General features: G+C 51.0%; 1 protein-coding gene across 1 annotated transcript; it reads left to right on the top strand.

The window, feature by feature from the left end:
* On the top strand, positions 1 to 25,973 carry RAMP3 (receptor activity modifying protein 3). The gene is made up of 3 exons (XM_007981393.3): positions 1 to 127; positions 19,152 to 19,284; positions 24,860 to 25,973. Exons 1-3 carry the CDS (start codon positions 70 to 72, stop codon positions 25,113 to 25,115), a joined length of 447 nt encoding a protein of 148 aa, XP_007979584.1. The 5' UTR covers positions 1 to 69; the 3' UTR covers positions 25,116 to 25,973.
* Positions 25,974 to 26,994: the final 1,021 nt, after the last annotated feature.

Genomic DNA, 26,994 nt, shown 5'->3' with positions numbered 1-26,994 from the left:
AACCCCATCCGGGCGTCCCGGTTGCACCCCCAGCCGGACCAAGCGTGACCCAGCCGCGGCCGGCCAGCCATGGAGACTGGAGCGCGGCGGCGCCCGCAACTTCTCCCGCTGCTGCTGCTGCTCTGCGGTAAGGGGGCGTCGGCCCGCACCGGAGGCGCCCCCACTCCCCGGAGTTCATCGGACCCGCGTGGACCCGCGCCTTCCTGCACCTGCGCCGCAGTCCTTCCTTTCCCCCTGAGCTCGGGAGGGGCGCACAGTGACCCTGGCGGGGTCCCCAGGCTCTGCGGGAGGGTTCACCCGGGAGAAGCTGAAGGCAAAGAACTCTGGCGGGCAAGGGAGGCACAGGGTCCCCTCCGGGCTCTTCTGCCAGCGGGGTCCGGCAGCCCCCGCTCCTCCTAGTTGTGATGTCCCCCCACGCCCCAGTTCTGGGGTCGCCTCAGGGTGGGCGAGAGAGGAGGCGGACCAGGTCTGGCTCCTTCCCCCTTACCCCTAGGATGGGCTGTCGGTGAGGTAGTGAGCTCCCTGTCCTGGCATTGAGTGCCTGCCCACCACTCACAGGGGCGTGGGAGGGTGGACTCCGGACTGGGTAGCTGGTCCTCCCAGGGCCATTCAGTGTGTGGACGCCTGTGTGTGTCTTGGAACTGGCTGACAGGGGAAGCGGGGCGACTCTCTGAGCCATCCTCTCCTAACGTCTGCTTCCGCAATAAATCAGGACTCTGGGGAGAACCGTTGCTCACAAAATGGAAATAGATTAAACTAAAAGCTTATTTTGAAGTACCTTACTAAAGAAATTATCCAAGAGAAAGTGAGAGAGAATGTGTGTAAGGGCTGTTGGGGAAGAGTGCTTGCTGAGGGCTGGGGTCCACTAAGTGGTGACTGAGCCTGGCCAGTTCTGGGGGGACACTGGTGTTGGAGGGCCCTGGTCTGGTGGTCCCCAGTTTCCCTGACTGTAAGATGCAGTGTTGGGCCTGTTTTGATGATTTGGGATTTGGTAAGGGAGGTGGGAAAAGGGTGGACCAAACTCAGTGTTCATTTTCCCTCCATTGAAGAGGTCTTGGTGTGCAGAACACGTGTGGCTTCATTTGGTGTTCCAGTGCTGGAGCCTAGGACGCGGTTCATTTTGTGTTGAAGTGCAAAGATGCGTGGCAGCTTCTGAAATCAGGAGCATGCTGATTTGGGATTTCAGCAAACTTCCAGTGAGCGCCCCTCAGGTGGAGATCTTGGTCACTATAATGGAAGGAAGGTCCTCTGAATTCATTCTGGGAGAAGCTGAGGCTTTCCTGACCATCTCCAGTATGGAATTGAGAAGGACCACAGGCTTCTGCCTGCACAGAATCCCTCCTCTTAATAATCTTGTCTCTCGTGGACCCAGTTCCTGAGGGTCACTTCTTTGTCTTGTTGTGTTGGTCCTGACTGTCCCCCTCCAATGCGACATGGGTTCATGCTCCCTGGCCAGAATGGGGACCAGGCCCAGCTTCTCAGCAGACCCTCCCAGTGTTTGCCTGGCCAGAGTGAGATTCAGAGAGAGGTAAAACTTGCTCATGGTCCCAGGCTGATGTGTCAGAGGTGGGACTGGAGCCCACATCTGCCCTGGATGCTGCTGTATCTGGAAGGAAGGAGCTGGGTGGGTTCCTCTTGAGTGAGGACTGGCTCAGGGTGCTGGCCTCTGGGGCTTCTTTGAGAATTCCACACCTCTTTCCAGAAAGCATTTGATGCTGTGCAGGGCTGTGGGGATGCGAAGTCCAGCAGTTGTCTACTCAGCAGGATGCTTTGCTGTTTTCTATTTTGATTCAGTTCCTGCCACCTTTACTAATGCAGCCAGTAGTCCAGCCCTTGACTGGACTCTTCTGGTCTGGGTGAAAATCCCGATCATGATCCCAAGATTACAAAGCACTCACTGGCCTCAGTTTCCCAGCTGCAATGTAGATGTAATAGTAGCAACCTGCAAAGGGCTGCTGAGACCGTCAGTTTGATTCCATTCAGTTTAGTCCTTATCGTCTTGTGTTGAGCATGGGATTGTGGGGCGGAAGGATTCATGCTTAAATAAGGGGAGGTGTAGGAAGGCACCCACCAGTGACTGCACTGGGCCAAATGAGGCTCACTCACAGCACCCAAAGATGGAGCACCATAGTGTGTGTGCCTGTGTGTGCAAGCATGTGAACATGGTACCACCATTTTTATCACTAAATGATGTCCTGCTACCATGTTACCTGTGGTCACATTGATTCTGCTGAATCAAGTGGGCCCAAGGGCCGTGGTTGGATAGCAGTAACTCTGGTGAATTAAAGACTTGGAGGTGGCGGGCTGGGGGCAGTGGCTCATGCCTGTAATCCCAGCACTTTGGGAGGCCAAGCAGATCACGAGGTCAGGAGTTTGAGACCATCCTGGCCAACATGGTGAAACCTTGTCTCTACTAAGAATAGAAAAAATTAGCTGGGTGTGGTGGTGCATGCCTGTAGTCTCAGCTACTCAGGAGGCTGAGACAGGGGAATCGCTTGAACCTGGGAGGCGGAGATTGCAGTGAGCCAAGATCGTGCCATTGCACTCCAGCCTGGTGACAAAGCGAGATTCTGTCAAAAAAAAAAGAAGACTTGATGGTGGTGATTGGCCAAAAAGAGGCCCATAGATTTTTGGCACTGGAGGTTCCTTGGAGGTTATCTGACCTCCATGCTCTTACCTACTCTTCATAAGGAAACAGAAGTCTGGAGGGTTGAGAGGAAGTTGCCCAACCACAGAGAACAGGGGCAGAACCACCCAGAATCCACAGCCTCCCAAGGTCGACTGACCATGGCCCATGGCAGCCACTTGCCAGTCTGATCAATGCTCTTTCTGTTAAGGATGGGGAGAGCGCCTGCGTTTCATTTCCAAATGACTAGCCACAAAAGCCCTTTCTCGCGGAAGTGCATCTGTTTGGCTGTTTATCATCTCTCGGCGTCTGGAAGTCCCTGAGACAAAAGAAACACAGGCCGGCATGTTCTTTGTTTCCCAATGAAACCAACCAAAATGGATTTCTATTTTGATTCAGTTCCTGCGACCTTTACTAATGCAGCCAGTAGCTTGATTGGCAATGACCCTCTTTTGTGGTGTTGCCAGGAATCTGTCTTTACACCATTGTTCTAATATTGGGTGGGTTGTCAGGTTTTGCTGGGAGCCCCTCAAGCCTCATGTGCACTAGAAATGAGCTTCCTGGGAGGACACTTGGTTTCTTAGGGTGCCTGCCTTGTGCAGGCCCAGGGCTGGCGCTGTCACAGGCATCCTCATAGCACCTCCATGGGCAGAGAAGTTATCTCAGAACACCTGCCTGAGCATGGCCTGTGGTCCTCAAAGGCACATTTACAATCTGCCCAGGCCAGGTCCTTGCCATGGGGCATGTGGAGGTTCTGGGGTATGCAGAGATTTGGGGCATGCAGAGATTCAGGGAGGAGCATGTTGTCAGGGACCCCTCCTTCTCTTTAGATAGCTGTGCCGCCTGGGTGGGTGTTTGTAGAGTCCTGGGGGAGGGATTGGGCAATGTCCTGGCACTGGGGGTGGTGTGGAATTGATGCTATCTTTGCCTGGCTCAGCGGGGGAGATCAGGGGCTCAGGGAGAATGATAGTTGCCTGAGGGTAATGGATACTTACCAGGACCTTGTCCCAGAGCTGTGTTTCAGAGCATCATGGTTAATGTGAAAATGCGGCAGATGCAGGCCCTGTGTAGGGAGGTGGGCTGTAGGAACAGCCACGACTTGGGCTGGCTGCGGCAAATACCTGCTAGGAATGGGCTCGGGGGGAGAAGGCAGTGGTTCAGATTCGTTCTAACTTCCAGGATGAGGAGGAAGGAAGGAGGGGAGAGGAAACAGGGAATGGAGAGGAGGGTAAAGAAGGACGGGGGAAGGCGGAAGAAAGGAAGAAGGGGAAGGGGGGGGCGGAGGAGGAAGAAGAACTGGGCTGGGTCTCGGTCTGATAGGTGACAGTCAGAGCACGCTGAGGGGGGACCAGGCCAAGGGGTCCAGGTCTAGGGGTTCAGATTCAGACCTAGGGGTCCAGGTGGGCCAGGCTGCAGGTGTGGGCACTGGCCAGGAGGGACAGGGTGGGGTTAGCCTGGCTTGTGCCCACTGGGATGGTGGGACGAGCTCAGGAGACCCACCCAAGGGTTCTGAGAGAATCTGTTAGGGAATGACGCCAGGCCCAAGGATGAGGACAGGAGTTGGATGTGGAGAGCAGCTAGGTGAACCTTCAGAGTCCAAAGCAGGGGCAGCTTTAGGGTGGAGGTGCACAGGCCTTAGTTCTTGTCTGGCTCCACGTGGTCCCTGGGGCTTGCATCCCTTGGTCACTTATGCCAGGGCTGTCTTTTCACTTGCAGGCAGGTGCAGCTGAGCAGGGTGGCAGAGGGAGGCCTTGGGAAAGTTGCTTTCTTTTGGGCCTCCATTGTCCCATCTCTAAACTGAGGGAGGTGATGAAGAAGGCATGATATTTTTCAGGCCCTTCCCAGGATCGATGCCGACCTGTCCTCCAGAATCTGATGCAGAGCCCAGGCTTGGCATGGGGCTTGGAAATGCCCACCGGGAGAGAAGGAAAGGAAGGTGTGGGTTGGGGGCCAGGGCTAAGTGTGGCCACTCCAGCCAGGAGCCCTCAGGGCAAGGACTTAAGCCTTGGATGAAGCCCTGCTTGACAGAACAAAGGTGGGAATTGGAGTAAGGGTGTCAGTCTGAGGCAATGGTGACGTGCCACCTGGAGATAGCTCTGTGGGCAGGTGCCCTGGCTTTGAACCTTGACTCCCCTGCCGTGTCTCATTGAGCAGGCAGCTGACCCACCCTGCCACAGAGTTTCAGTGTTTAAGTACCTGCCCTGTCTGGCTGTTGTAGGGCTTGGTGGGTTGGGCCACACTTAGAACAGGGCATTCAGGGAGCACTGGTCAATACTGAGGGAGGTGGAGAGCTGGGCTGAAGGGAAAGAGAAATGTGGCAAGGGTCTGCCAGGTAGGTGCCACTGGTTCCATTTCTGAATGGAGACACTGAGGCTCAGGGGGGCAAGTGAGTGAGTGTCAGGGTCAGGGGCAGAGCCAAGGTGAGCACCTAGAGCCTCCTGGCTTCTGCTTGCTGCTCTTCTATCCCCCATGCCCTTACTCCTTGGATTTTGTGGTCTTCGGACCTACAAAGGGGCTTGCAGAGATAAGTGCTTTGGCCTCCAAGCCTGCTGGACTGGAATCTACATTGCTTGAGGTCTTCAGGTGATGGTCTGCACATCTGAGTGGAGACACATTGCTTTCCATCTCTCAACCCTGGACTTGACCCTACGTCAGAATCACTTGGGGGTTTTAACAAACATGAATTCTTGGTTTCACACTCCAGAGGCTCCCATGCAATAGGCCTGGGCTGTGGCCTGGGTGAGCCTATTGTGCAGTTGACTCTGCTGGGTCTGTCCTATCTCTGGTGGCTGTCCTGAAAAATGACAGTGCTCAGAGGAACTAGGGATACAGCCCCCAAGCCTCAGGGCTTTCTGGGTGGGTTCATGAATGGTGGTCCCCACCAGCCTCATAGAAGAATGGTTTCACTTTTGAGTCTCTTATTACTCATTGGTTCCTTCAAAGCACTTCAGAGTCTAGAGCTGTGCTACAAGAGAACCTGGGGTCAACAGCTTGGGGCCCACAGAAGTGAGAGCTGCTGGTGTCCAGGAAGGAGGTTGTGGTGATGGGGGACAGTCTGATTGTGGAGGAGGAGGGGCAGGTGCTGCCAGCAGCCAGAGGGTCCTGGAGCAGCAGCTCATGGGTGGGACAACCTGGAGGCTGGGGTCAGCAGTGGTGGGAATAGGAATTTGGGGCCCGATGGAGACTAACCTTGACCGAGATTTTGTAGGTGCACAATTATTAACCAATGAAAACACACAGAATCAGAATCACTCTTTTTTACAAATGGGGAGACAAAGGTCCAGAAAGGTGAAGTGCCCGGTTTGGAGTTACACAGCAAATCAGAAACTAAATGGGATGAGGTCTCTGCCTTCTGGCAGATGTACCTGTGGGGCATCTGGAGGGTGGCATGGTCAAGCTTCAGAAGGACATAGGCCTCCCTTCCTGCAGAGATGGTACAGGCTTCTCTTGAAGGGACACCAGCTTCAGTCCTGGCTGGTGCTTGCCCAGGATTCCATGATGTGAAGCCTGAGGGCCTATTTGGGTTAAGTGGGGGAGTACTGTGACTGAAAACCCACTTCTGCCTTTCTATTAGACTTTAAATAAACTCTGAAGACCTGTATATCCTGCTCCAACCTCGCTCTAGGTCTACCTTTCCAAAGTCACTTCTTTCCTTTACACTCACGAAGGTGTGTACCCCGCCCCTCCACACACAGTATACCCAGCTCCACTGTGCTCCTGCCTGTGCCCTGGACACCTCTGTTCCTCTGCTGTTCATGTTTTCTAATAGCTTCCTGATTATTATCTACTTGTTCTATAAATTATTGAGAGAGGAGTATTCTCCAACTATCTCCTGGGTGCGGTGGCTCATTCATGCCTGTAATTCCAGCACTTTGGGAGGCCAAGACAAGGGACTGCTAGATACTAGCCTGGGTGATATGAGATCTTGTCTGTACAAATAACAACAACAAAAAAATTAGCTGAGTGTGGTGGCACATGCCTGTGGTCCCAGCTACTCAGGAGGTGGTGACACAGTGAGACCTTGTCTCAAAAGAAAAAAAAAGAATTCTCCAATTGTAATTGTGAAATTGTGGATTTGTCATTTTCTTCTTGTAGTTCTGTTTTTGCCTTGTGTGTTTTGATGCTGTTACTAGGTGCATAAATGTTTAGGATTGCTATGTCATCTTGATGAATTGAACCCTTTATTGTATTGAAAAGACCCTCTTTAGTAATATTTTTTGCTTCCAAACATACTTTGTCTAATATTAATGTAGCCACTCCATCTTTCTTTTGATTAGTGGTAGCAAGATGTATCTTTTCCCACTCTTTTATTTTGAACATATTTGAGTCTTTTCATTTAAAGTTGGATTCTTGTTGGCGGCCTACTGTTGGGCCTTACTGTTTGTTCTTATTTGACAATCTTTGCTTCTTAGTTGAAGTGCTTAGACCATTTACTTTCAGTCTGATTATTGACATGGTTAGATTTAAATTTACCATTGTACCATCAATGCTTTTCCTTCCTTTTCTCCTTTTCTGCCTTCTTTTGGACTTGGTGTTTATTATTATTACTCCATTTCTTCTTCCTCTTGCCCTTCTCCTCCTCCTCCATCCTTGCTAATTGGATGCAATTTTTTGTTGTTGTTGTTGTTGTTACTCCAGTGGTTGGTTCAGGGTTTATGGTATACATCTTTAACTTATCAGTCTATTTTCAGGTGACATTACACTGATAGCCTAAGAACCTGCCATTTCTCCCCGCCTGAACTTTGTGCCATTGCTGTCATACATTTTGCTTAAACCAAAGTTATAAATGTCACAATACATGATTATTATCTTTTACAGAATTTAAACATTGAGAAAAATTCTATATATTTACTTACATAGTGAAAATTTCTGATGTCCTCCATTCCTTTGCATAGGTCCATATTGGCTTCCGATAGGCTTTCCTTGTCCCTGAATGACATCCTAAACATTACTTGTAGTTTGGGTGTGTGGGTGATATTTCCTTTCACCTTTTGTATGTTTGAAAAAGTTTTTATTATGCCTTAAAAAGCCAGCATTATTGAGATATAATTCACATGCCCCGCAATTCACCCATTTAAAGTATACATCGATATTTTTTAGTACACTCCTAGAATTTTGCAACCATCACTATAATCAATTATAGAACGTTGTTGTCACCACAGAAATAAACCCTCTACCCATTAGCAGTCACTCCCTATTTCCTCCAACCCCCTTAGCCTTAAGGAATCACTAATATGTTTTCTGTTTCTAGATTTGCTTATTCTGCACATTTAGTGTAAATGGCATCATATAATATGTGAGATTTTGTGACTGGCTTCTCTCACAGCAGAATGTTTTTAAGGTTCATTCATATTGTGGTATGTATTAGCACTTCACTCTTTTATGTACAAATAATATTGTATCCCATGGATATGGCACATTCTAGCCATTCATCAGCTGATGGACATTGTTTCGTCTTTTGGCTATTATGCATAATGCCGTTATGAACCTTCATGTAAAAATTTTTGTGCGAACATGTGTGGTATAAATTTAGGAGTGGAACTGTGTAGTCATATGGTAACTCTATGTTTAACATTTTGAGAAACTGCTAGACTAGTTTCCAACGTGGCTGCTTCATTTCACATTCCAATCAGCAGTAGTATATAAAGGTTCCAATTTCTGCATGTCCTCACTAACACTTTTTTTTTTTTTTTTTGATACAGGGTCTCATTCTGTTGCCCAGTCTGGAGTGCGGTGGTGCAATCATAGCTCATTGCAACCCCAGACTCCTCAAGCCATCCTCCCACTTCAACCTCCCAAGTGGCTGGGGTTACAAGTGTGTGCTATCACGTCTGACTGCCTTTTTGATGATGGCCGTTTTGGTGGGTGTGAGTGGTATCTGACTGTGGTTTGATTTGCATTTCCCTAATGGTTAATGATGTTGATTGTCTTTTCATATGCTTATTGATCATTTGTATATATTTTTGTAGAAATGACTATTCATATCCTTTGCCCATTTTTAATTGGTTTATTTTTCCCTTTATTATGGAGTTGTAAGAATTCTTTATGCAACCTGGATACAAGTCTTTTGTCAGATATACAACTTGCATATATTTTCTTTCATTCTGTGGGTTGTCTTTTCACTCTCTTGATGCTATCCTTTGAAGTACAGAAGTTTTAAAATTTGATATGTCTAATTTATCTATTTTTCTTTTGTTTCTTGGGCTTTTGGTGTCATGTATAAGATGACTTTTTCTCACACAAGGGCACAAAGATTTTCTCTTGTGTTTTTCTAAAAGTTTTATTTATTTATTTATATTTTTATTTATTTATTTTTTGAGACAGAGGCTTGCTTTGTTGCCTGGACTGGAGTGCAGTGGCACGATCTCAGCTCACTGCAACCTCCACCTCCCAGGTTCAAGTGATTCTTGTGCCTCAGCCTCCCGAATAGCTGGGTAGTCTAAGAGTTTTATAATTTAGCTCTACACGTAGGTCTGTGATCCATTTTGAGTTAATTTTCATGTATGAAGTGAGAAGGGTCCGACTTTATTCTTTTGCAAGTGTATATCCAGTTGTCCCAGTACAATTTGTTGAAAAGAGTATTCTTTCCCTGGTGAATTGTCTTGGTACCTTTGTAGAAAATCAATTTATCATAAGTGTGAGGGTGTATTCCTGCATTTTGAATTCTATTCCATTGGTCTATTTATCTAACCTTATGCCAGTACCATGCTATCTTGATTACTGTCGCCATGTTGTAAGTTGTAAGACTGGGATGTGTGAGTCCTACAACTTTGTTCTTTGTTTTTTTTTGAGACGGAGTTTCACTCTTGTTGCCCAGGCTGGAGTGCAATGGCATGATCTCGGCTCATCGCAACTTCCACCTCCCGGGTTCAAGCAATTCTCCTGCCTCAGCCTCCCAAGTAGCTGGGATTACAGGCATGCGCCACCACGCCCGGCTAATTTTGTATTTTTAGTAGAGACAGGGTTTCTCCATGTTGGTCAGGCTGGTCTCGAACTCCTGACCTCAGGTGATCCACCCGCCTCAGCCTCCCAAAGTGCTGGGATTACAGGTTTGAGCCACCGCGCCTGGCCAATTTTGTTCTTTTTTATGATTGTTTTGGCTATTTTGTGTCCCTTGCTTTTCCATAGAAACTTTAGGATCAGCTCATCAATTACTGCAATGGGCCAGCTGCGATTTTGATAGGGATTGCATTGAGTTTGTGTATCACTTTAGGTAGTACTGACATCTTAACAAGTAAGTGTTCCAATGTGTTAACATAGGATGTCTTTCTATTTATGTAGATCTTTTAAAATTTCTTTCAACAGGCCTGGCATGGTGGCTCATGCCTGTAATCCCAGCACTTTGGGAGGCCGAGGTGGGTGGATCACCTTAGGTCAGGAGTTGGAGACCAGCCTGGCCTACATGGTGAAACCCCATCTCTACTAAAAATACAAAAAATTATCTGGGCACGGTGGCGGGCACCTGTAAGCCCAACTACCTGGGACGCTGAGTGAGGCATGCGAATCCCTTGAACCTGGGAGGCAGAGGTTGCAGTAAGCCGAGATGGCGCCACTGCACTCCAGCTTGGGTGACAGAGTGAGACTCTGTTTCAAAAAAAAAAAAAAAAATTCTTTCAACAATGTTTTATACTTTTCAGAGTGTAAGTTTTGTCCTTTTTAATTGTGCTTGTTACTAAGAATTTTACTATTTTTGATTGTATCGAAATTGGAATTGTTTTCTTTGTTTCCTTTTTGGATTATTCATTGCTAGTGCACAGAAATACAACTTATTTTTGTGTGTGAATTTTGTACCCTGCAACTTTGCTGAGTTAGTTTATTACCTGTTAACAGTCTCTCTCTCTGTGTGTCTGTATGTTGATTCTTTTAGATTTTCTACATATAAAATCGTGTCATCTGTGAATAGAGATAGTTTTACTATCTAACTTGGGTGCCTTTTATTTCTCTTCTTGCTTAATTGCTCTGGCTAGAACTTCCAGTACTTATGTTGAATAGAAGTGGTGAAACCAGGCATCCTTGTTTTGTTCCTGATCTTGAAGGATAGCTTTGTCTTTCATCACTGGTTATGTGAACTCTGGGCATTTCATATATGGTCATTATCACGTTGAGGAAATTCCATTCCATTCCATTCCTAATATATTGAGGGGTTTTTAATCACGAAAGGACATTGGATTTTGTCAAATGCTTTTTCTGCATCAGTTGAGATTATCATGTGGTTTCCCCCCTTCATTCTATTAATGTGATGTATTACATGAATTGACTTTCTTATGTTGAACCACCCTTGCATTCCTGAGATAAAACCTTCTTGGTCATGGTGTATAATCCTTTTTATATGTTGCTGGATTAAGTTTGCTAGTATCGAAGGTTTTTACATCTATATTCAGAAGCAATATTGGCCTATAGATTTCTTTTCTTATGATGTCTTTGGTTTTGCCGTCAAGATTATGCTGTCTTCAGAGAATGAGTTGGAAGACGGGGAAGTGCTGCTTGTTCTATTTTCTGGAAGAGTTTGTAACAGAAATCATTTCTGTTAATTCTTCCTTCAATGTTTGGTAGAATTTGCCAGAGAAGCCATCTACACCTGGGATTATCTTTGGGAGAAATTTTTAAGTTAAGAATTCAATCTCGTTACTTATTATAGACCTGTTCAGATTTTTGATGTCTTCTTGAACCAATTTCAGTAGTTTATGTCTTTAATAGTGTCCTAGGTTGTCATAACAAATTACCATAATCTGGGTGACTTAAAACCCATTTTGGAGGCCAGAAGAACCCAGGTGCTGGGCATTCTTTCCCAGCCTTTCCCGAACTTCTGGTGGCCCCAGGCGTTCCTTGGCTTGTAGTAGCATCACTCCCATCTCTGTCTCCAACTTCACACTGTTGTCTTCTCCCTGAGTGTCTTCACATCATCTTCTTTCTCTGTGTGTCTTTCTCTGTGTCCATATTTCTCCTTTTTATAAGAATATACCAGTCATGTTGGATTAGGTCTACCCAAATGACCTAGTTTTGACTTGATTACCTCTGTAGAGACCCTATTTCCAAGTAAGGTCAGAATCTCAGGTGTACTAGGGGTTAGGACTTTAATGTATCTTTTTTAGGGGAAGTACAATTCATTCCATAAAAAATCCTAGCGAGAACAAATTCTTACTAAGAATTTGTCCATTTCATTGACATTATCTAATTTGTTGGCATATAGCAGTTCATAGTATTTGCATATAATCTTTTTTATTTCTCTAACACAGGTAGTGATGTAGTGATGTCCCCTCTTTCATCCCTGATTTAGTAATTTGAGTCTCTCTCTTTTATTCCCGGTGAGTCTAGCTAAAGGTTTGTCAATTTATTGATCTTTGAAATGCTTTTTTTTTTTTTTTAAATGAGCTTTTGGTTTTGTTGATTTTTTTCTATTTTGTAGTTCATTGATATCTCCTCTAATCTTAATTTCTTGCTTTCTTCTGCTGTCTTTAAGCTTAGTTTGATCTTCTTTGTCTGGTGCCTTAGGGTGGAAGGCTAGGTAATTGATTTGAGATCTTTCTTCTTTCTTCTTTTTATTTTTTTATTTTTTATATATTTATTTTTGAGATGGAGTCTTGCTCTGTTGCCCAGGCTGGAATGCAATGGCATGATCTTGGCTCACTGCAACCTCTGCCTCCCAGGTTCAAGTGATTCTCCTGCCTCAGCCTCTTGAGTAGCTAGGACTACAGGTGCATGCCACCATGCCCGGCTAATTTTTTGTATTTTTATTAGAGATGGAGTTTCACCGTGTTAACCAGGATGATCTCGATCTCCTGATCTCATGAGCTGCCCACCTTGGCCTCCCAAAGTGCTGGGATTACAGGTGTGAGCCACTGTGCCTGGCCTTATTTATTTATTTGTTTATTTATTTATTTATTTTTTTAGAGACAGAGTCTTGCTCTGTCACCTAGGCTGGAGTGCAATGGTGCGATCATGGCTCATTTCAGCCTCAAACTCTTAGGCTCAAGTGATCTTCCCACCTCCGTCTCCCATTTGGCTGGGACGGCAGGTGCGCCACTATGCCTGGCTAATTAAAAAAATTTTATTTTGTAGAGATGAAGGTTTCGCTATGGTGCCCAGGCTGGTCAGGAACTCCCAGTCACAAGCCATTCCACCTGGGATTATAAGAGTGAGTCACCACGTCCAGCCTTTTTTTTTTTTTTTTTGGTTAAGTATAAGTTTTTACAACTAAAAATTTTTCTCTAAGTACTGTTTTAGCTGCATCCCTCTAAGTTTTGGTATGTTGTGTCTTTTATTTTTATTCATCTCAAAACATTATCTAATTTTCCTTGTGAAATCTTCTTTGGCTTATTGGTTATTTAGGAATGTTGTTTATTTTCTACATATTTGTGAATTTCCCCAAATTCTTTCCATCTTTGATTTCTTTCTTTTTTTGAGACAGTTTCACTGTGTTGCCCAGGCTGGAGTACAATGGTGTGATCTCGGCTCACCACAACCTCTGCCTCCCAGGTTCAAGCGATTCTCCTGCCTGAGCCTCCTGAGTAGCTGGGACTACAGGCGTGCACCACCGTGCCTGGCTAACTTTTGTATTTTTAGTAGAGATGGGGTTTCGCCATGTTGTCCAGGTTGGTCTTGAACTCTGGATCTCAGGTAATCTGCCCGCCTCGGCCTCCCAAAGTGCTGGGATTACAGGCATGAGCCACCACGCCCAGCCTTGCCTTTGATTTCTAATTTTATCCCACAGTGGTCACAGAAGATTATATAATCCTTTAAAATCTATTCAGGCTTTAACAAAGTCTCATGTCTTTTTTGATTTTTTTTCTTTTTTAAAAAATTATTTTAGTCCAATAAAAAATTATTTTATTTATTATTATTATTTTTCAAGACAAGGTCTTGCTCTGTCACACAGGCTGTAGTGCAGTGGCATGATCATGGCTCACTGTAGCCTCAAACTCCTGGGTTTGAGCAATCCTTCCACCTCAGCCTCCCAAAGTGATGGCATTACAGTTATAGGAGGCATGCCACGCCTGCCTCCATTGTTTTTGACAACACCTTCAGGCATGGACTTCTGCTCTGTTCCAAATATAGTCAGTCCCTTCTGCAAGAGCTAAGGAAACATCTCTCTCTCCTTACAGCCTGCCTCTTCCCCTGGGCAGGACCTGGAAGTGTATTGGACTTGGGGATAGGACAATGGCCTGCTTCTACCATAATGACATCTCTGCCCCACAAGCAGGCACCCGTGAGGGAGACTGTAGTTCCTGATTTTGGCTTGCTCCTCCCAGTGTGGAGCCTCCACCCTACCAGTGAGCTGGGGTGGGGGGGTTGGGGTCCCAGTACTCTTGACCTGCCATGCCTGGCACAGAGCCTCCACCTTAGAAGTGGGGACTGGGCGGGCAGGAAGCCTCAGTCCTCTAGGCCTCGTCTGCCCAGAATGAAGAGACCTCCTACAACATGGAGCTGGGAGGGACATGCCTGCTTGTCCCAGGGTGAAATTGTAGCCCAGGACTGGGAGCTGGGGTAGAGAGAACCTCCACTTGTGGTTGCACCCACTGGAGTACAGGCTCTACAACCAGAGCTGGGGTGTGGAGTGGGAGCAGGTTGTAGCTCAAATATCACAGATTCTCACTATTCTTCCTGAGATGTGGTAGATTTTCTTGAGTAACTTTCTTCATTTGATGTGTGCCCTTAGGATGATCTTCTTATACCACCATCCCAGAAGGCTGTATCCCCTTGTTGAGTTTCTTTTCTTTTCTTTCGACAGAGTCTCACTCTGTCACCCAGGCTAGAGTGCAGTGGCACAATCTTGGCTCACTGCAACCTCTACCTCCTTGGTTCAAGCGATTCTCATACCTCAGCTTCCCGAGTAGCTGGGACCACAGGTGCATGCCTCCTCATCTGGCTAATTTTTGTATTTTTAGTAGAGACAGGGTTTCACCTTGTTGGGTCTTTCTATCGAGGTTATACTTAGTTGATTTTCGATTGTGAGCTGCTCATTTTCCTTGGAAAGTTAATGATGGCAGTTTTCTGAGGGCTGCAATGATGGTGCCCCCCTCTAGAGAGGGTTTGGGCTTATTTGCTTCTGCGGGGGCCTGTCCATGGTGATCAGTTTAAACTTGGGGTTTCCCTGGGTCCATCCGGGTCATGTGAATTTGGGCTGTGAATCCACAAGAAGGTCAGCCTGTGCTTATGACCTCTCAGAGAGGGGTCCCCCTCCCTGCTCAGTGCCAGGTCCCATTCCTCCTAGTTGGCCGAGGGTGAAGAGTTATTTCTGGTTCACCTGCCTCTGAATGTCAGTTTATGGGGCCTTTCATTGGACTTCTCATCTTGGCCTTTATCCACCCCCAGTTTTCCAGGCTGGGAAGTTGCCTCCAGGGCAACAGATCCATGGCCCCCTGGGTTCTGCTCCATCTAGTCTTTAGCTTGATAATTTCTTGCCATCTTGTCAGCTCCTTGATGATTTTATGAATGTATTGTTTGTACTTTATCCAGGCTTTCAGTTGTTTTCAGCAGAAAGTTTGCCCACACATCTGCCACATGACTGGACATGGACATGTGTCTGCTTATCTTCTCTACAAGGATATAGTGAGACTTGCATAAGGCTTTTACAAAAACCACCGCAAGTGGTGTCCATCAGAAGCTATGGGTGGTGCCCGGGTGTCAGGACCCTGGGCTATTGTCCGGGCTGTCGCTAACAAACTGTGGGATTTTGGGTGAAGGTGTGGCCTCTCTAACATCGCTTTTATGGAAGGAAGGACACATGCCCTGAGGTGGCTGGGGGACCAAGTGGGCTTGTCCCCGGGAGGTCCCAGCTGTGTCTGTGGACGGCTGAGCAGGAGGTGGTGGGCAGTGGTTTTTACCCCCAAGTTTCCTAGTGCCCAGTGAGCCCTGATGGGCTTTGGGAAGCGGAGGAAACCCCAGCATGGAGCTGACTGCCCACTGTGGGAAAGCTAGCCTCCGTAGGCTTCTGCCACTTCTGATAGTGTGGGGAGGACCGCAAGGAGCAGGGCTGATCGTCCAGGGCACCTGCTTTCCCTTGGGGACTGTTAGCTTCTTTGCCCACAGCTCACACTGCTTCAACGGCTACCATCCTGGGGTCCTCGCATTCATGGCACAAATGCTGCTGTGGACCTCCTGACACCAGGCCTGAGCTGGGAGGAGGGGAGAGGCACATAGCAGAGCCTCGACAGCAGGGGCGCAGTGGGGCTCAGCTGCCAAGGAAAGGGGTGAGGTGGGGGTGTTGGTGGGGGTGTGGATTTCCTCCTAGGGAGATGGGAGTGGGCACTTCCAGCTGAGGAAGTGGACAAGGCCCAGTGAGAGCAGACAGGATGGGGAGCACCTTGCTTTGGCTGGAGGAGTGAGCCAGGAGGGTCTTGGGTGCTGTGGGTGAAGACAGCAGGCCGGCATGCACAGATGACTACCCCAGAGCTGTGTGACCCTGGGAGACCTTTCTGGGCATCAGTCTCCCCATCTGTGTAGTGGCTGTTGTAGTGCCCTTGGGGGCTCCTGTGATGCCTGGGACAGGTGACGGGGCTTAGGGGCCAGGGAAAGTACAGGCTGGGTCCTCAGGGACCTCCTGACTCCCCTGGCCTCAGCAAGCCCTCACGTGTGCGACTGGCCACTGTCCCCACACTGGCTGCTGTTCTTGGCCCGTCTCTGGGCCACTGACTGGTATTTGCTGAAGCCGTGTTGCTTTGGGCACCTGGACCCGTCCTGCTCCATGCTCCTCCTGCTACCTGGGCAGCTCAAGTCCTCTTAGATGATCCCGATGGGGCCTGTGCATTTTTTAGCCCCTGATAGCTACTGCACCATCCCCTTCAGTGGCCCTAATGCAGCCCTGGTCATGCCCCCTTCCTGCCACTGACATCGGAGCTCAGGTCTCCTGACTGTGACTGCCTGTACACGCAGCCCCTGTGTGGCCTGTGCATCTTGGTAAGACTTCCTGACACTCTGTCCTGGATTCTGCCCCATCTGTTATATGCTGTATCTTCAATCACTCCCCTCGTTGGACTGAGATCCCTATGTCTTCCTCTTGCCCCCTGGACCCCAGTTGGCAGGTCCTCTGAAGACAGGAACCAGATCCTCTCCCTTTCCCCTTGTCCAAGGATCCAACACAGTTCGCAACACATGATAGCGGTGGTCCACCATGTTTTGCTAATCTTTGGATAAAATTCACTGGGTTGACAGTGGGTACTGAGCCACCATCTCCATGTGCAGACCCTGTGGGACCATGTGGGGGACCTGTGCTACATGCAGGGATGGGACAGATACAGAATGAGCACTTGAGCACATGGCCCTTCTGTGAAGAGATGTGAGCACCCCAGAGGCTCACTCAGGGGCCAGGGCCCTAAGTGGGGTATGTGGGCTTTCAGAGAAGCCAGGCCTGCAGCTGTGCTGATGAGACAAGTGAACGTGGGGGTCAGGGACATTCCAGGTGCTGAAAACCATGCAGAGTGGCCAGAAGGCCCTGAAAGACCTGTTCTGGGAGAGCCAGTCACTGACCCTGTGTCCAGGGGCCGTGGTGGGGACTTCACCCAGCCTGTGTCCTTGCCATCTGCTTACACATGGCAGCGGGCCGACCACTGAGCCATAGTCTGTGTGTTTCCCATCCCCAGGGTTCCCTGGGGCCTCAAGATGCCCTGGGTCCTGGGGAAGCTTGCATGGACAGAAGGGGAGATGCGAGTGCCTACACAGGCTTCTGGGACCTGCGAGTCCCCTATCCAACTTTACCAGCTGTGACCCCCAGGGGCCCTTCTCAGTGCTGTCAGCCTGTATTCTGAGGTATAGGTTTGGGCAGTCACAAAGGGAAGAAGGTGCCTTGAGTCTGGGAACCCATGACCCTGAACAGCTGGCAAGCCCTTTTGTGTTCTCCTCTGTGGGGTTCCAGTTAACACCTGTCCTCCGTATGTGCTCCAGGTGTCCTGCTGCAGGTGGGGGTGGGCTGAGCATGCCAGTTCCCTTAACCCTGGGATCTGGACCCCTCCAGCCTTCTTTTGGCCTCAGACAAGCCACTCTCTTTTGCTGGCGTCAGGCCCTTGTTCAACCAAGGGGCTCCCAGGGTCTTCCCTAATGTTAGGATTAAGCAGGCTATGCCTCTTGAGGAGTGTCTGGGGTGCTGTGGTCTGGTGGAGCAGGTCACTGCACCAGAAGGTGGTCCTGTCTAAACGTGCCATTTCCATATTAAAGTGACTTATTCAGCACTTGCTCAGTGCCCATGGTGAGCCACACACATGGAAGAAGATCAGACTCTGAAATGCTCACTGCTTTCCCTATCATTGAGCCAAGACTTATTGAGGGAATGAATGAATGATACATTCCTGGATGGTGGCACTAAGCATTTCAGACCTAAGTTAGCCAGCTCAACCTCCTTGTGAGGTGGGGCCTGTATCCCTTATCTTGCGGATGGGGAAACTGAGGTTGAGCTGGTAACCAGTGCAGTGTGGGTGTGAGCCAGGTCTGTCCCATGTCAATCTGGAACCATTTTCTTGTCTGCTTCTTCATGGTATTTCCTCTAGCCCAGCACCGGCCGCCGGAACACAGATGACAGGGCTGTGTACACACATGCACATGTATACATACACATACACACTAAGACATAGATGGCAGGGCTGTGTACCTACACACACACATGCACACACACCAAGACACAGACAGCAGGGCTGTGCATGTGCACGTGCGCGCGCACACACACACACACACACACACCCACCCACCCCAGACACATAGGCCTGGGCTCTCTCTTGAGTATATGATGAACGCCAAAGCAGAGGTCAGGTGAGGGAAGTTTAGGAGCAGGGAGGTCCTGTCATCTGGAAATGGGACGACCGTGGAGACAGCCCCTGAAGGACAGGGGGCGCGCTCAGTGGGAGGGAGGATGTCCCCCATGGGGAAATGTGTGGAGCAAAGGCATGAGGTGGAAGGGGAGGGGATGTTTGGTGGGCAGAGGTTGGGAAGGGCAGTGGAGAAATCCTGGGACAAGCAGCTTGTGTCAGACCCTGAGAAAGTCCAAAGGACTCATTCCCATTGCTGGCAATATGAGTCCCTGCAGTGGCCTCAGCCCCTGGTTTTTCCCAGAATCGGAGGGGGGCTTTGACCAGGAGGGGGTGGTCCCTACTGGCCTGGAGCCCTCCTCTGCTGCCCCTGCAGGCACTGGGATGGTCTCCAGGTCTTAGAGTCCTCAGGATGTTCCCAGGTTCCTGGGACTCCTAAGCTGGAACTGGAGCCTCTTTGCCAGCCCTGATCTGCCCGAGACCCTCTCATCACCTCCCAAGGAGTTTGGCCCAGGGTCTCACTGCCTGATCCCTCCCTGTGTCACTGCCTGTGAGGCGGTAAAGTGAAAAGGTGGACTTGTCCTGTCTTGAGGACAGGTCCCTGTGTGGAGCCTCCTTTCTGCACTGACAGGTAGGTCAGGGTGGAGGGTGGAGGACCCCACTGGAAAGGAGTCAGGCTTGCAAATGGAGCCTTGCTAGTGAGTCCTCAAGTTATGGCCCCTCGGGCCTCCCCTGTCCTGGCACCCCCAGTGTGAACTGCAGTGGAATTCTCACGACTGTCCCCTCTCCAGGTGGGTGTCCCAGAGCGGGCGGCTGCAACGAGACAGGCCTGTTGGAGAGGCTGCCCCTGTGTGGGAAGGCTTTCGCAGACATGATGGGCAAGCTGGACGTCTGGAAGTGGTGCAACCTGTCCGAGTTCATCGTGTGAGTGCCACTGCTGGGCGTGGGATTTGCTCTGACCACAGCGCTGCCCACTGCCCAATCACTGCCTGACTGCAGCCCGACCGCACTCTACCCAAGGCCTCACCCATGCCCCACCCACAACCCACTGTAGGCTGCCCATAGTCCTTTCATGTGCTGCCCCACACTTTGCCCAGGACCCCAACCACGCCCCTATTCACACTCTGCCCTTGGCTCTTGGCTCTGGCCACCCCACCCACATCCCGCTGGCACATCACTCATGGCCCCACCTGTGCCCCACCCCTGCCCACTGCATTTGTGCTCCCCACACCCACAGTGCTTTCCCAGCTTCCTATCCCCCATTCCGAATCCTCACTCTGATGTTATAGCAATTCTACACTGTGTCTCTGCTTCTCCTTCTCCTCTGTTATTTGGGAATCCTCCCCATGCCTGCTTTTCCTCCTGTTCCAGATTAGTGCCATGCCCTGGGAGTGTCCAGTTCGGGGGTTCCCTGGCCTGGGGGTGCCCTGTCTGGGGGTTGCTCTGCCTGGAGGGTGCCCTGCCCAGGGAGTGTCCAGTTTGGGAGTGGCCTGGCCTGGGGCCGGTGCTACCCTACCCCGGGGGGGTGCCCTGGCCTGGGGGATGCCTTGCCTGGAGGGTGTTCCACCTCTCCTTGCAGCCGGAGCTGGGTGGACATTGTTATGTGTGTCTTTCTTACAGCACCAGTCACGGCTGGATCTGTTCTTAGTGGTCAGAGGACTTAGAGGAATTGAGTTCCAATGGTTTATACCAGGTGCAATTGTGGACAACACCCCATAGTGAAGGGAGGGCCCCTTGTTCTAGAAGCTTCCCAAGTTTTTTATCTCCTTACATCCTTGGAAATCACTCATGGCCTCACAGTCCTCTGCCCCACCCCACTCCACCTCTGGCTTTGCAGCCACTCCCTGGTGGCTGCTGCCAGACCCAAACTGTGCTGGCCTCATGCTTTTGCATGTTAGCACCCCAGCCTCTGCCCTCTGTAGAGACACTGACCATGGCCCTGCCCCAGGAAGCCTCCCCGGCCCTGGCCATTCTGGTGGCCCAGCAGATGGGGGCTCCTTGAGGCTGTCACATCTGCAGCCCCACTGCCTGGGGGAACTGCTTGCTGAACCAAGTGGAACGGAATTCTGAATCTGCTGGGAAGGGGTGCTGGGATTCAGGAAAGGGTTTTGCAGGCTCCTCCTGGTCCTCAGTGAGCCTGGACACAGGCGTGGAATGGAGCCACGGGTGGGGGTGGAGTCAGGGAGGAGGAGGTCATAGCTTCATAGCTTCTGGTCTCGCTCCTCTCTGTAACCTGCGAAAGCCTCGGTAAAGAAACTAAATAGAGACGTCCAGCCCTGGGTTGGGAGGACAGGAGTGGAGGCAACCCGATGGGCATTTAGGAGTCAGTGAGTGAGTGGGCAAGAGCCACTGACTGAGCGCCCTTGGTGAAGTCAGACCTGATGCTGGAAAAGGGGAGCTGGGAACAGCCAGGTTGACACTGCAGAGGCCTCCTGAGACCTGGCTGGCAGCACCAGCTCCCAAGAGCGTGGCAAGAGTGGCTGAGAAGCAGTGAGGTGTCCAGAGCCCTCCTCCACCCCAGCTGGACACTGGAGGTGTATTCTTGGAGCTGGTGACACCAGAGTTTCTGGGCCTTCCCATGTAATTGAGAACGTGTCATGGTGTCCCAGAGAGGGAGGCTGGAGAAAGCGACTGACATGCATTGTCTTTTGCCACTGGGTCTAGGAGGGTGGTCTAGGGTAGGATTGGAGCTGTCCTTTCTGAAGAGTGAGACCATCCAAGAGGAAGGACCTAGAAGCAGTGACCCCCCACCAATTCCTGGAAGCTCTGGGAACAAGCCTTTCTGCAGGGTCCCAGTGTCTCATTAGCTCTCAGTCCCTACTCCCCATCACAAGTGTCCAAGCAGGGTCCCTGGACATCTGATCTAAGGCTCTGACCCTGAAGGACAGAGACCAGAGAGATGGAACCAAGCAACCCCGGGGGCCATGCACCAAGAAGAAAACGCCAAACGTCACGACTGGTATCTTCAGAGGGCAAACAACTATCTCTCATGTGATGAATGAGAACAAAGAAAGAGCCTTAGAAATGGAGGATGCGACAGAAGTGAAATGGAATAGAAAGATTAGAAGGGAGATGTTGAGGAAATCTCCCCAGAATAGGAGAGAGAGAGAAGACGATTAGGAGGTCAGTGGTCAGTCCAGGTGTAACACCAAGATAATAGGAATTCTAGAAAGAGAACAGAAGAATGGAGGGATAAAGGGCCCTTGCCAGGGGCTGAGGGCATGAGCTTGCAGCCGGCGAGGGCTTGCCCAGTGCTGACACGAGGGAGGAAAAAGTCTCGCATGGATCCTGGAATATCAGAGCTGTAGAAACAAAGGAAAACTTCTACACCTATCCAAAAGGAGGAAAAAAATGAGCTCCAGGTTGGAGATGAGGGAATCAGAGGCCTTCAGGCTCCCCTACAGCAGCCCTGGAAACCGAGGACTGTGGGATGCAAGGACCTGAGAATTTCAGACTGTGATTTCTCGGCTAGTATGCTATTTCCAGCCAATTTGTCCACTAAATAGAGAGAAACGAAAATACTGTCAGACGTGTGGCATCTCCAGCATCTTATTCCCACATACCTTTCTCAAGCTCTGGCGGCTGTGCACCAAGATGTGGAGCAAACCATGACAAAGGAAGCTGTGAGATTTGGGGAGCAGAGCCAAGGCAGGAGAGGGAAGCCCCAGGAGGGCAGTGTCCCAGCGTGGCAGCACGCACTGGGTGGAGGCGGCCTGGCCCACGTGGAGGGCACCTGATGCTTATCTGACACGGCGACTGTCTGCCCATGCCCTGTAGCCCAGCTCAGTCAAGAATGAAGGACACCCCTCTCTTTCCCCTGAATGTTCGTTCTGCTTTGGTTCCCACTGAAGCAGGGTGGGCCTTGGTGAGCTTAGAGGAGAAGTGGCTTGCTCCCCTCAGTAGGACTGGTCCACATGACGGCCCCATCAGGAGTCATGGCTAGGAAGACCCTATTCTCCAAACTTGCCCATGGCCTGCCTGTGGCCTTCCCTGGGGAGGGGTCTCATTGCCCCTTGGGGCAACCAAAGTGTGTACTCTCCTGGGAACCTCCCTCTAACAGCAGCAATGGGCTCCTTCTGTACCCAGTTAAGGAGCATTGCTATGGGATTTCCAAATGCAACACTGTATTGCCTGGGAACACACACTCAGGTGGTGAAACCTAAAGCAAGGTGGGCAGACCCCCCAGAGGTGGGTCGGGGGAGAGGGAGTCTGACTGGGGGGTTTGTCCGGCTTCCAGTCTACTGGGTTCCTCTCCTTCCCATCCTGGGTTGTGGTGCATCTTTTTTAGAGAGAGTGCTCTCGGGAGCCGGACTGAAGGAGGAGTGAGGAGGCCCCAGATTATCCAGGGGATGAATAAATCATAAATAGTTCCCAGTTTTCTAGAGAAGCACTGAGTGTGGGCTTCTCTAGAAATATGACAAACATGCAGATTTTGTGGATCCACAGAGATGGGTGCTGTGCTCAGCTCTGCCCCAAACCTAACAGCTGGGGTGGGCTCACCCCATGACCTGCTCTGTGCCAGGCACTTGCTGGGGCACATGGACCTCAACTCATTTGGTTCTCTCAACCACCTGATTGGATAAGTGTTATTAAACCCACTTACGGACGAGGAAACTGAGGTCCAGGGAGGTTAAATGACATGGCCCATATCACAAAGATGGTGGCTGAGCTGGAGTTGGAGAGGCCCCGTCACGTTGGCTCTGCAACCTGAGCCTGGAGCCACTGTCCATGCTGTCTTCTGGGATTACCTCTGCTCCGTGGGCTTCTCCATGTGGCCTAGCTTTGGCTGGGAGTAGGGTTTGGGAACAGCAGGGCTTTCAGCCCTGCCTCACCTCCTCTTGGGACAGTTCTGGGGCTGCACATCACTCCTCTTGCTCTGTAGACTCGCTGTCCACAGAGGGTCTTCTCCAGGGTCTGTCTGGCTCACCTCAGCCCTGGGGATGGTTGTTGGGGGTGGCATTCCTGGGTAGCAGTTCAGTGGAATGACTTCAGAGGCACAGAGGTTACCGCATGTGATTCTCATCACGCACGTAGATGCTGGGAACTTCTGAAGGTGAAGGCTGTTGCACGGTGCTGTTAGATGGCTCCTCAGCTCCTGGATCCGCTGGCAGGGGGTTGGGGTGGACAGCAGGCCACTGAATCTGAGGCCCTGTGGGAGAAGCAGGTCAGGGGAGATGAGGGTTTGTCCATGGACCTAGCTGTTGAGGTGCCTCTAAAGCCTGGGCATGTCTTAGGGGCAGCATCGTGCCTGAGGCCCAGGATAGCCAACAGCTCTGTACTTGGATTCGAGGCTGTTCCTTTTGCTCTGGCTGTTCTCTGCCGACACTACCTGGAAAGGCACAGGTGTGTGTCTGACCTACATTCTAAGGTGCTGAGAGCCAGCCTTGGATCAGTCAGGAGTTGGTCTGAGTAACTGTACCTCGGCTCACCAGACCCTTCCTGGGGAATGGGGTTGGGAGACCAGGAGAACCCTGGGTGGAGTGGGTCAGAGTCTCCATTTCCCACCACTTTCTAATGCTTTGGAAAATCTATGCCCAGATAATGTTCCATGCAGGAAGCAGCTCTTTCCTGTTGATGGGCCGGATCACTGGCTCCCTCCTGGGACAGCACAGGAAGGAGGAGATGGGCTACTTTCCCATGGGGAAGCCAAGGCAGGACCCTTCACACTCCTGCATCTGTCCTCATGCAGCACAGGTGTGGGGAAGTGCTGGCCCTGGACAGAGGGGTTGGCATCTGGGCAGGAGTTCATCTAACTTCTTCTAGAACATCCTGAATGAGTGGGTGCCACTCTAGGCCTTGCAGACCCCAATGACAGGGAGGTCATCACCTCCACAGTCTGCCCATTGGACCAGGTGGTGGCTGGGAAGTCCTTTATGCTGAGTTGACTTCTGGGTCTCTGTGGCTATAGCCCTTGGTCAGCATGAGGACTGTCCAGAGCCTGTGCTGGGTGGACATGGAGCATCATGGGTGGTTTGCTGAGTGCCCTTCCCATCTTTGATCTCATGGACAGGGGGACCCACAGAAGGGGGCTCCACATATCCTGTTAGATGGGGCGAAGGAGGCAACTTCTGAGAGATGAAGAGGCAGGGACTGGGGCTCACAGGTGTGACTCCCACTTGGCCACCACCTGGCACATGAGGGCAGGCTGACTTGATTAGGAGGTGGCTTGCCCCTGGCCTCAGAGAGAACCTCCTCTTGGGCTCTTAGAGTATCCTGGATGATGAAGGCTTTGCAGGTCCAAGCGGCCGTGATCCAGGCACCCTTTGACCCTGGAGAAGCGTGGCTTGGTGTGTCCTCTGGGCAGACCTGGGTAGTGCTTGGAGGTCCAGGGGAGCTGGGCTGAGACCCTGGATCCTGGGAGCTCATGGCCTCAAAGGCAGCAAGTCATGGTCAAATGGGACTGGACCCAAACCACCCCACCCATCTTCCTGGCCTCAGGTCAGGTCAGGTGTGAGGGGGGATGGCGAGAGCCTGGCTTTCACTCCCTCTGCTTTTGCAGGTACTATGAGAGTTTCACCAACTGCACCGAGATGGAGGCCAACATCGTGGGCTGCTACTGGCCCAACCCCCTGGCCCAGGGCTTCATCACCGGCATCCACAGGCAGTTCTTCTCCAACTGCACCATGGACAAGGTCCACTTGGAGGACCCCCCAGACGAGGTTCTTATCCCGCTGATCATTATCCCCGTCGTTCTGACTGTCGCCATGGCTGGCCTGGTGGTGTGGCGCAGCAAGCGCACCGACACGCTGCTGTGAGGGTCTGGGTGAGATGGAGTGGGTCACACCTGGCAAGCTGGAAGAAAGTTCCCTGGGGATGGGAGGACGGATGGGTACTACCAATCTCCAGCTACTGTGGCCACACCCTACCTGGTCATGGGCAGACCCCTCCCTTCCTGGGCTGACCTGCTCCCTCGAGGCCAGCCTGCTCCCTGGCCGAGGCTCAGGCTATCCGCCCAAGCTCTTTGCTCATTCTAGGGCCAGTGGAGGAAAATGTGATAAGGCCAGAGCTTATGTGCTGGGCGCAGAAATCACCTGCTGTGTCCTGTGCTCCGCAGGCTGGGCCGGAGCCTCTGCCCGGAGGTTTCTATGCCATTTCTTAGCACAGAATCCAGCCTAGCCTTAGCTGCAGTCTAGGTCCTGCTTAGACTAGAACTCCTGGCCTGACCCCATCTCTAGTTCCTGCCTTGGCTCCTGCCCCAGCCCCGGCCCCTGCCTACATCCAGACAGAAAGACAGGCAGGGGCTCTTGGAAGACGTTCCATGCTGTAGAAGATGTTCTGTGTTGTGAACTCTGAGCCCACCTGGTAGGAAGACAGCTGGAAAGGCTGGGAGGAGAAGGGAGGGGCTGGGGGGTTCCCAGGAACCACGCGTGGCCTGCAGAGTCCATTCCATCATGATGCTGTGCCCACTATGGGCTGTGTCCGTGACCAGAGGCTGGAGTGGGAGTGTGTCAGAGCCCCTCACCAGGGCTTGCTGTGTGGATGGGGCCTGGGCCTCCTTCCTACTGGGGCTCCTCTGTGGGTGAGGGGCCCTCTGGAATGGCATACCATGAGCTTGTGGCCTCTATCTGCTACCATCTGCATTTTATCTGAGTAAAGTTACCTTACTTCTGGAATTTCCTGTTTTATTTCGTGTTATTCAGAGAGATGGTGCGTCTCTTGGGTCTGATGAGTCCCCTGTACATATTGTACAGGTAGGGAACAACTGAGGTTCCGGAATCCCAAAATGTCAGTGCTTGGGGGCTCAGAGGGTGTTACAATAGGAGAGGGGCCTGTCAGGAGGAGAAAGTTGCCTAGCTATTGGCAGCCCCCTGGGAACTTCCCACCCTTGACCTGTCGGTTTGAGGATGATGGGGAAGATTTCTTTCTCTTCTGTTTTCTCTTTGCAACTGCTTTGGGCTTGCTAGGACCCCTGCCTGGGTTTCTGGGGACCGAGAGGCCCTGGCCAGGTCTGGCTGGGGGCAGATGCTGGTCCTGGGGGTCCCTAGAGCGGGTGGAGAGGCTTTATCCCCAGGCCTCTGGCCAGGTTCTTGTCCAGGTTCCAGTTCTGTGGACTTGCGTCTTTTGCATGTGGGCTGTTGGATCCAGCATCTTCTTGCTGGATCCCCGTGAGTGGAGACAGATACGATCCTGGTAGTTCCTCTGCCCTTAGAGGACCAGCTCCCCTTGGATGCCCAGGCAGGCAGGTTCTGGCACTGGGGACCTGCATGGTGGATGCCACTGGACTGGAGGTCTGGGTGGGTGGCCCGAGCCTGATCCCACTGAGAACACAGTGTGGGGGACAGAATCTGAGTCTACTCTATGTTCTTGGGGCAGCCTCGGCCAGGCATGAATGGTTGGGATCCCCACCACCCAAGCCTTGGCCAGTTATCTCTGAGACGGGACACCATCTGCCTAATGCGGTGACTGTGTGGAGCCTGGGAGGTCAGCGTGCCCACAGGTGTCAGGCCATCTCGCCTGCAGTGATGCCTCTGTGTTCAGTGGATACTGGGGTCCAGGCTGCTGTGGTAGAGGTGCAGCCCTGCCCCTTGGCTCGCATTAGGCACCTCCTGGTTGTGCATCCTTGAAGAAAAGCTTGAAATGTGCTGATGGAACCCCCCCCCCCAAAGGGGACTGGGACGCCTGCAGCTACCTCCT

Source organism: Chlorocebus sabaeus, chromosome 21, assembly GCF_047675955.1.
Source record: "Chlorocebus sabaeus isolate Y175 chromosome 21, mChlSab1.0.hap1, whole genome shotgun sequence".
Classification (NCBI taxonomy): Eukaryota; Metazoa; Chordata; class Mammalia; order Primates; family Cercopithecidae; genus Chlorocebus; species Chlorocebus sabaeus.
This window is presented reverse-complemented; position numbering and strand designations above follow the sequence as displayed.

Coding starts and splice junctions, on each gene's coding strand:
- RAMP3 (XM_007981393.3), top strand. CDS start 70: ATGGAGACTGGAGCGCGGCGGCGCCCGCAACTTCTCCCGCTGCTGCTG. Junction 128..19,151: donor GCTGCTGCTGCTGCTCTGCG/GTAAGGGGGCGT, acceptor TCCCCTCTCCAG/GTGGGTGTCCCAGAGCGGGC. Junction 19,285..24,859: donor AACCTGTCCGAGTTCATCGT/GTGAGTGCCACT, acceptor CTGCTTTTGCAG/GTACTATGAGAGTTTCACCA.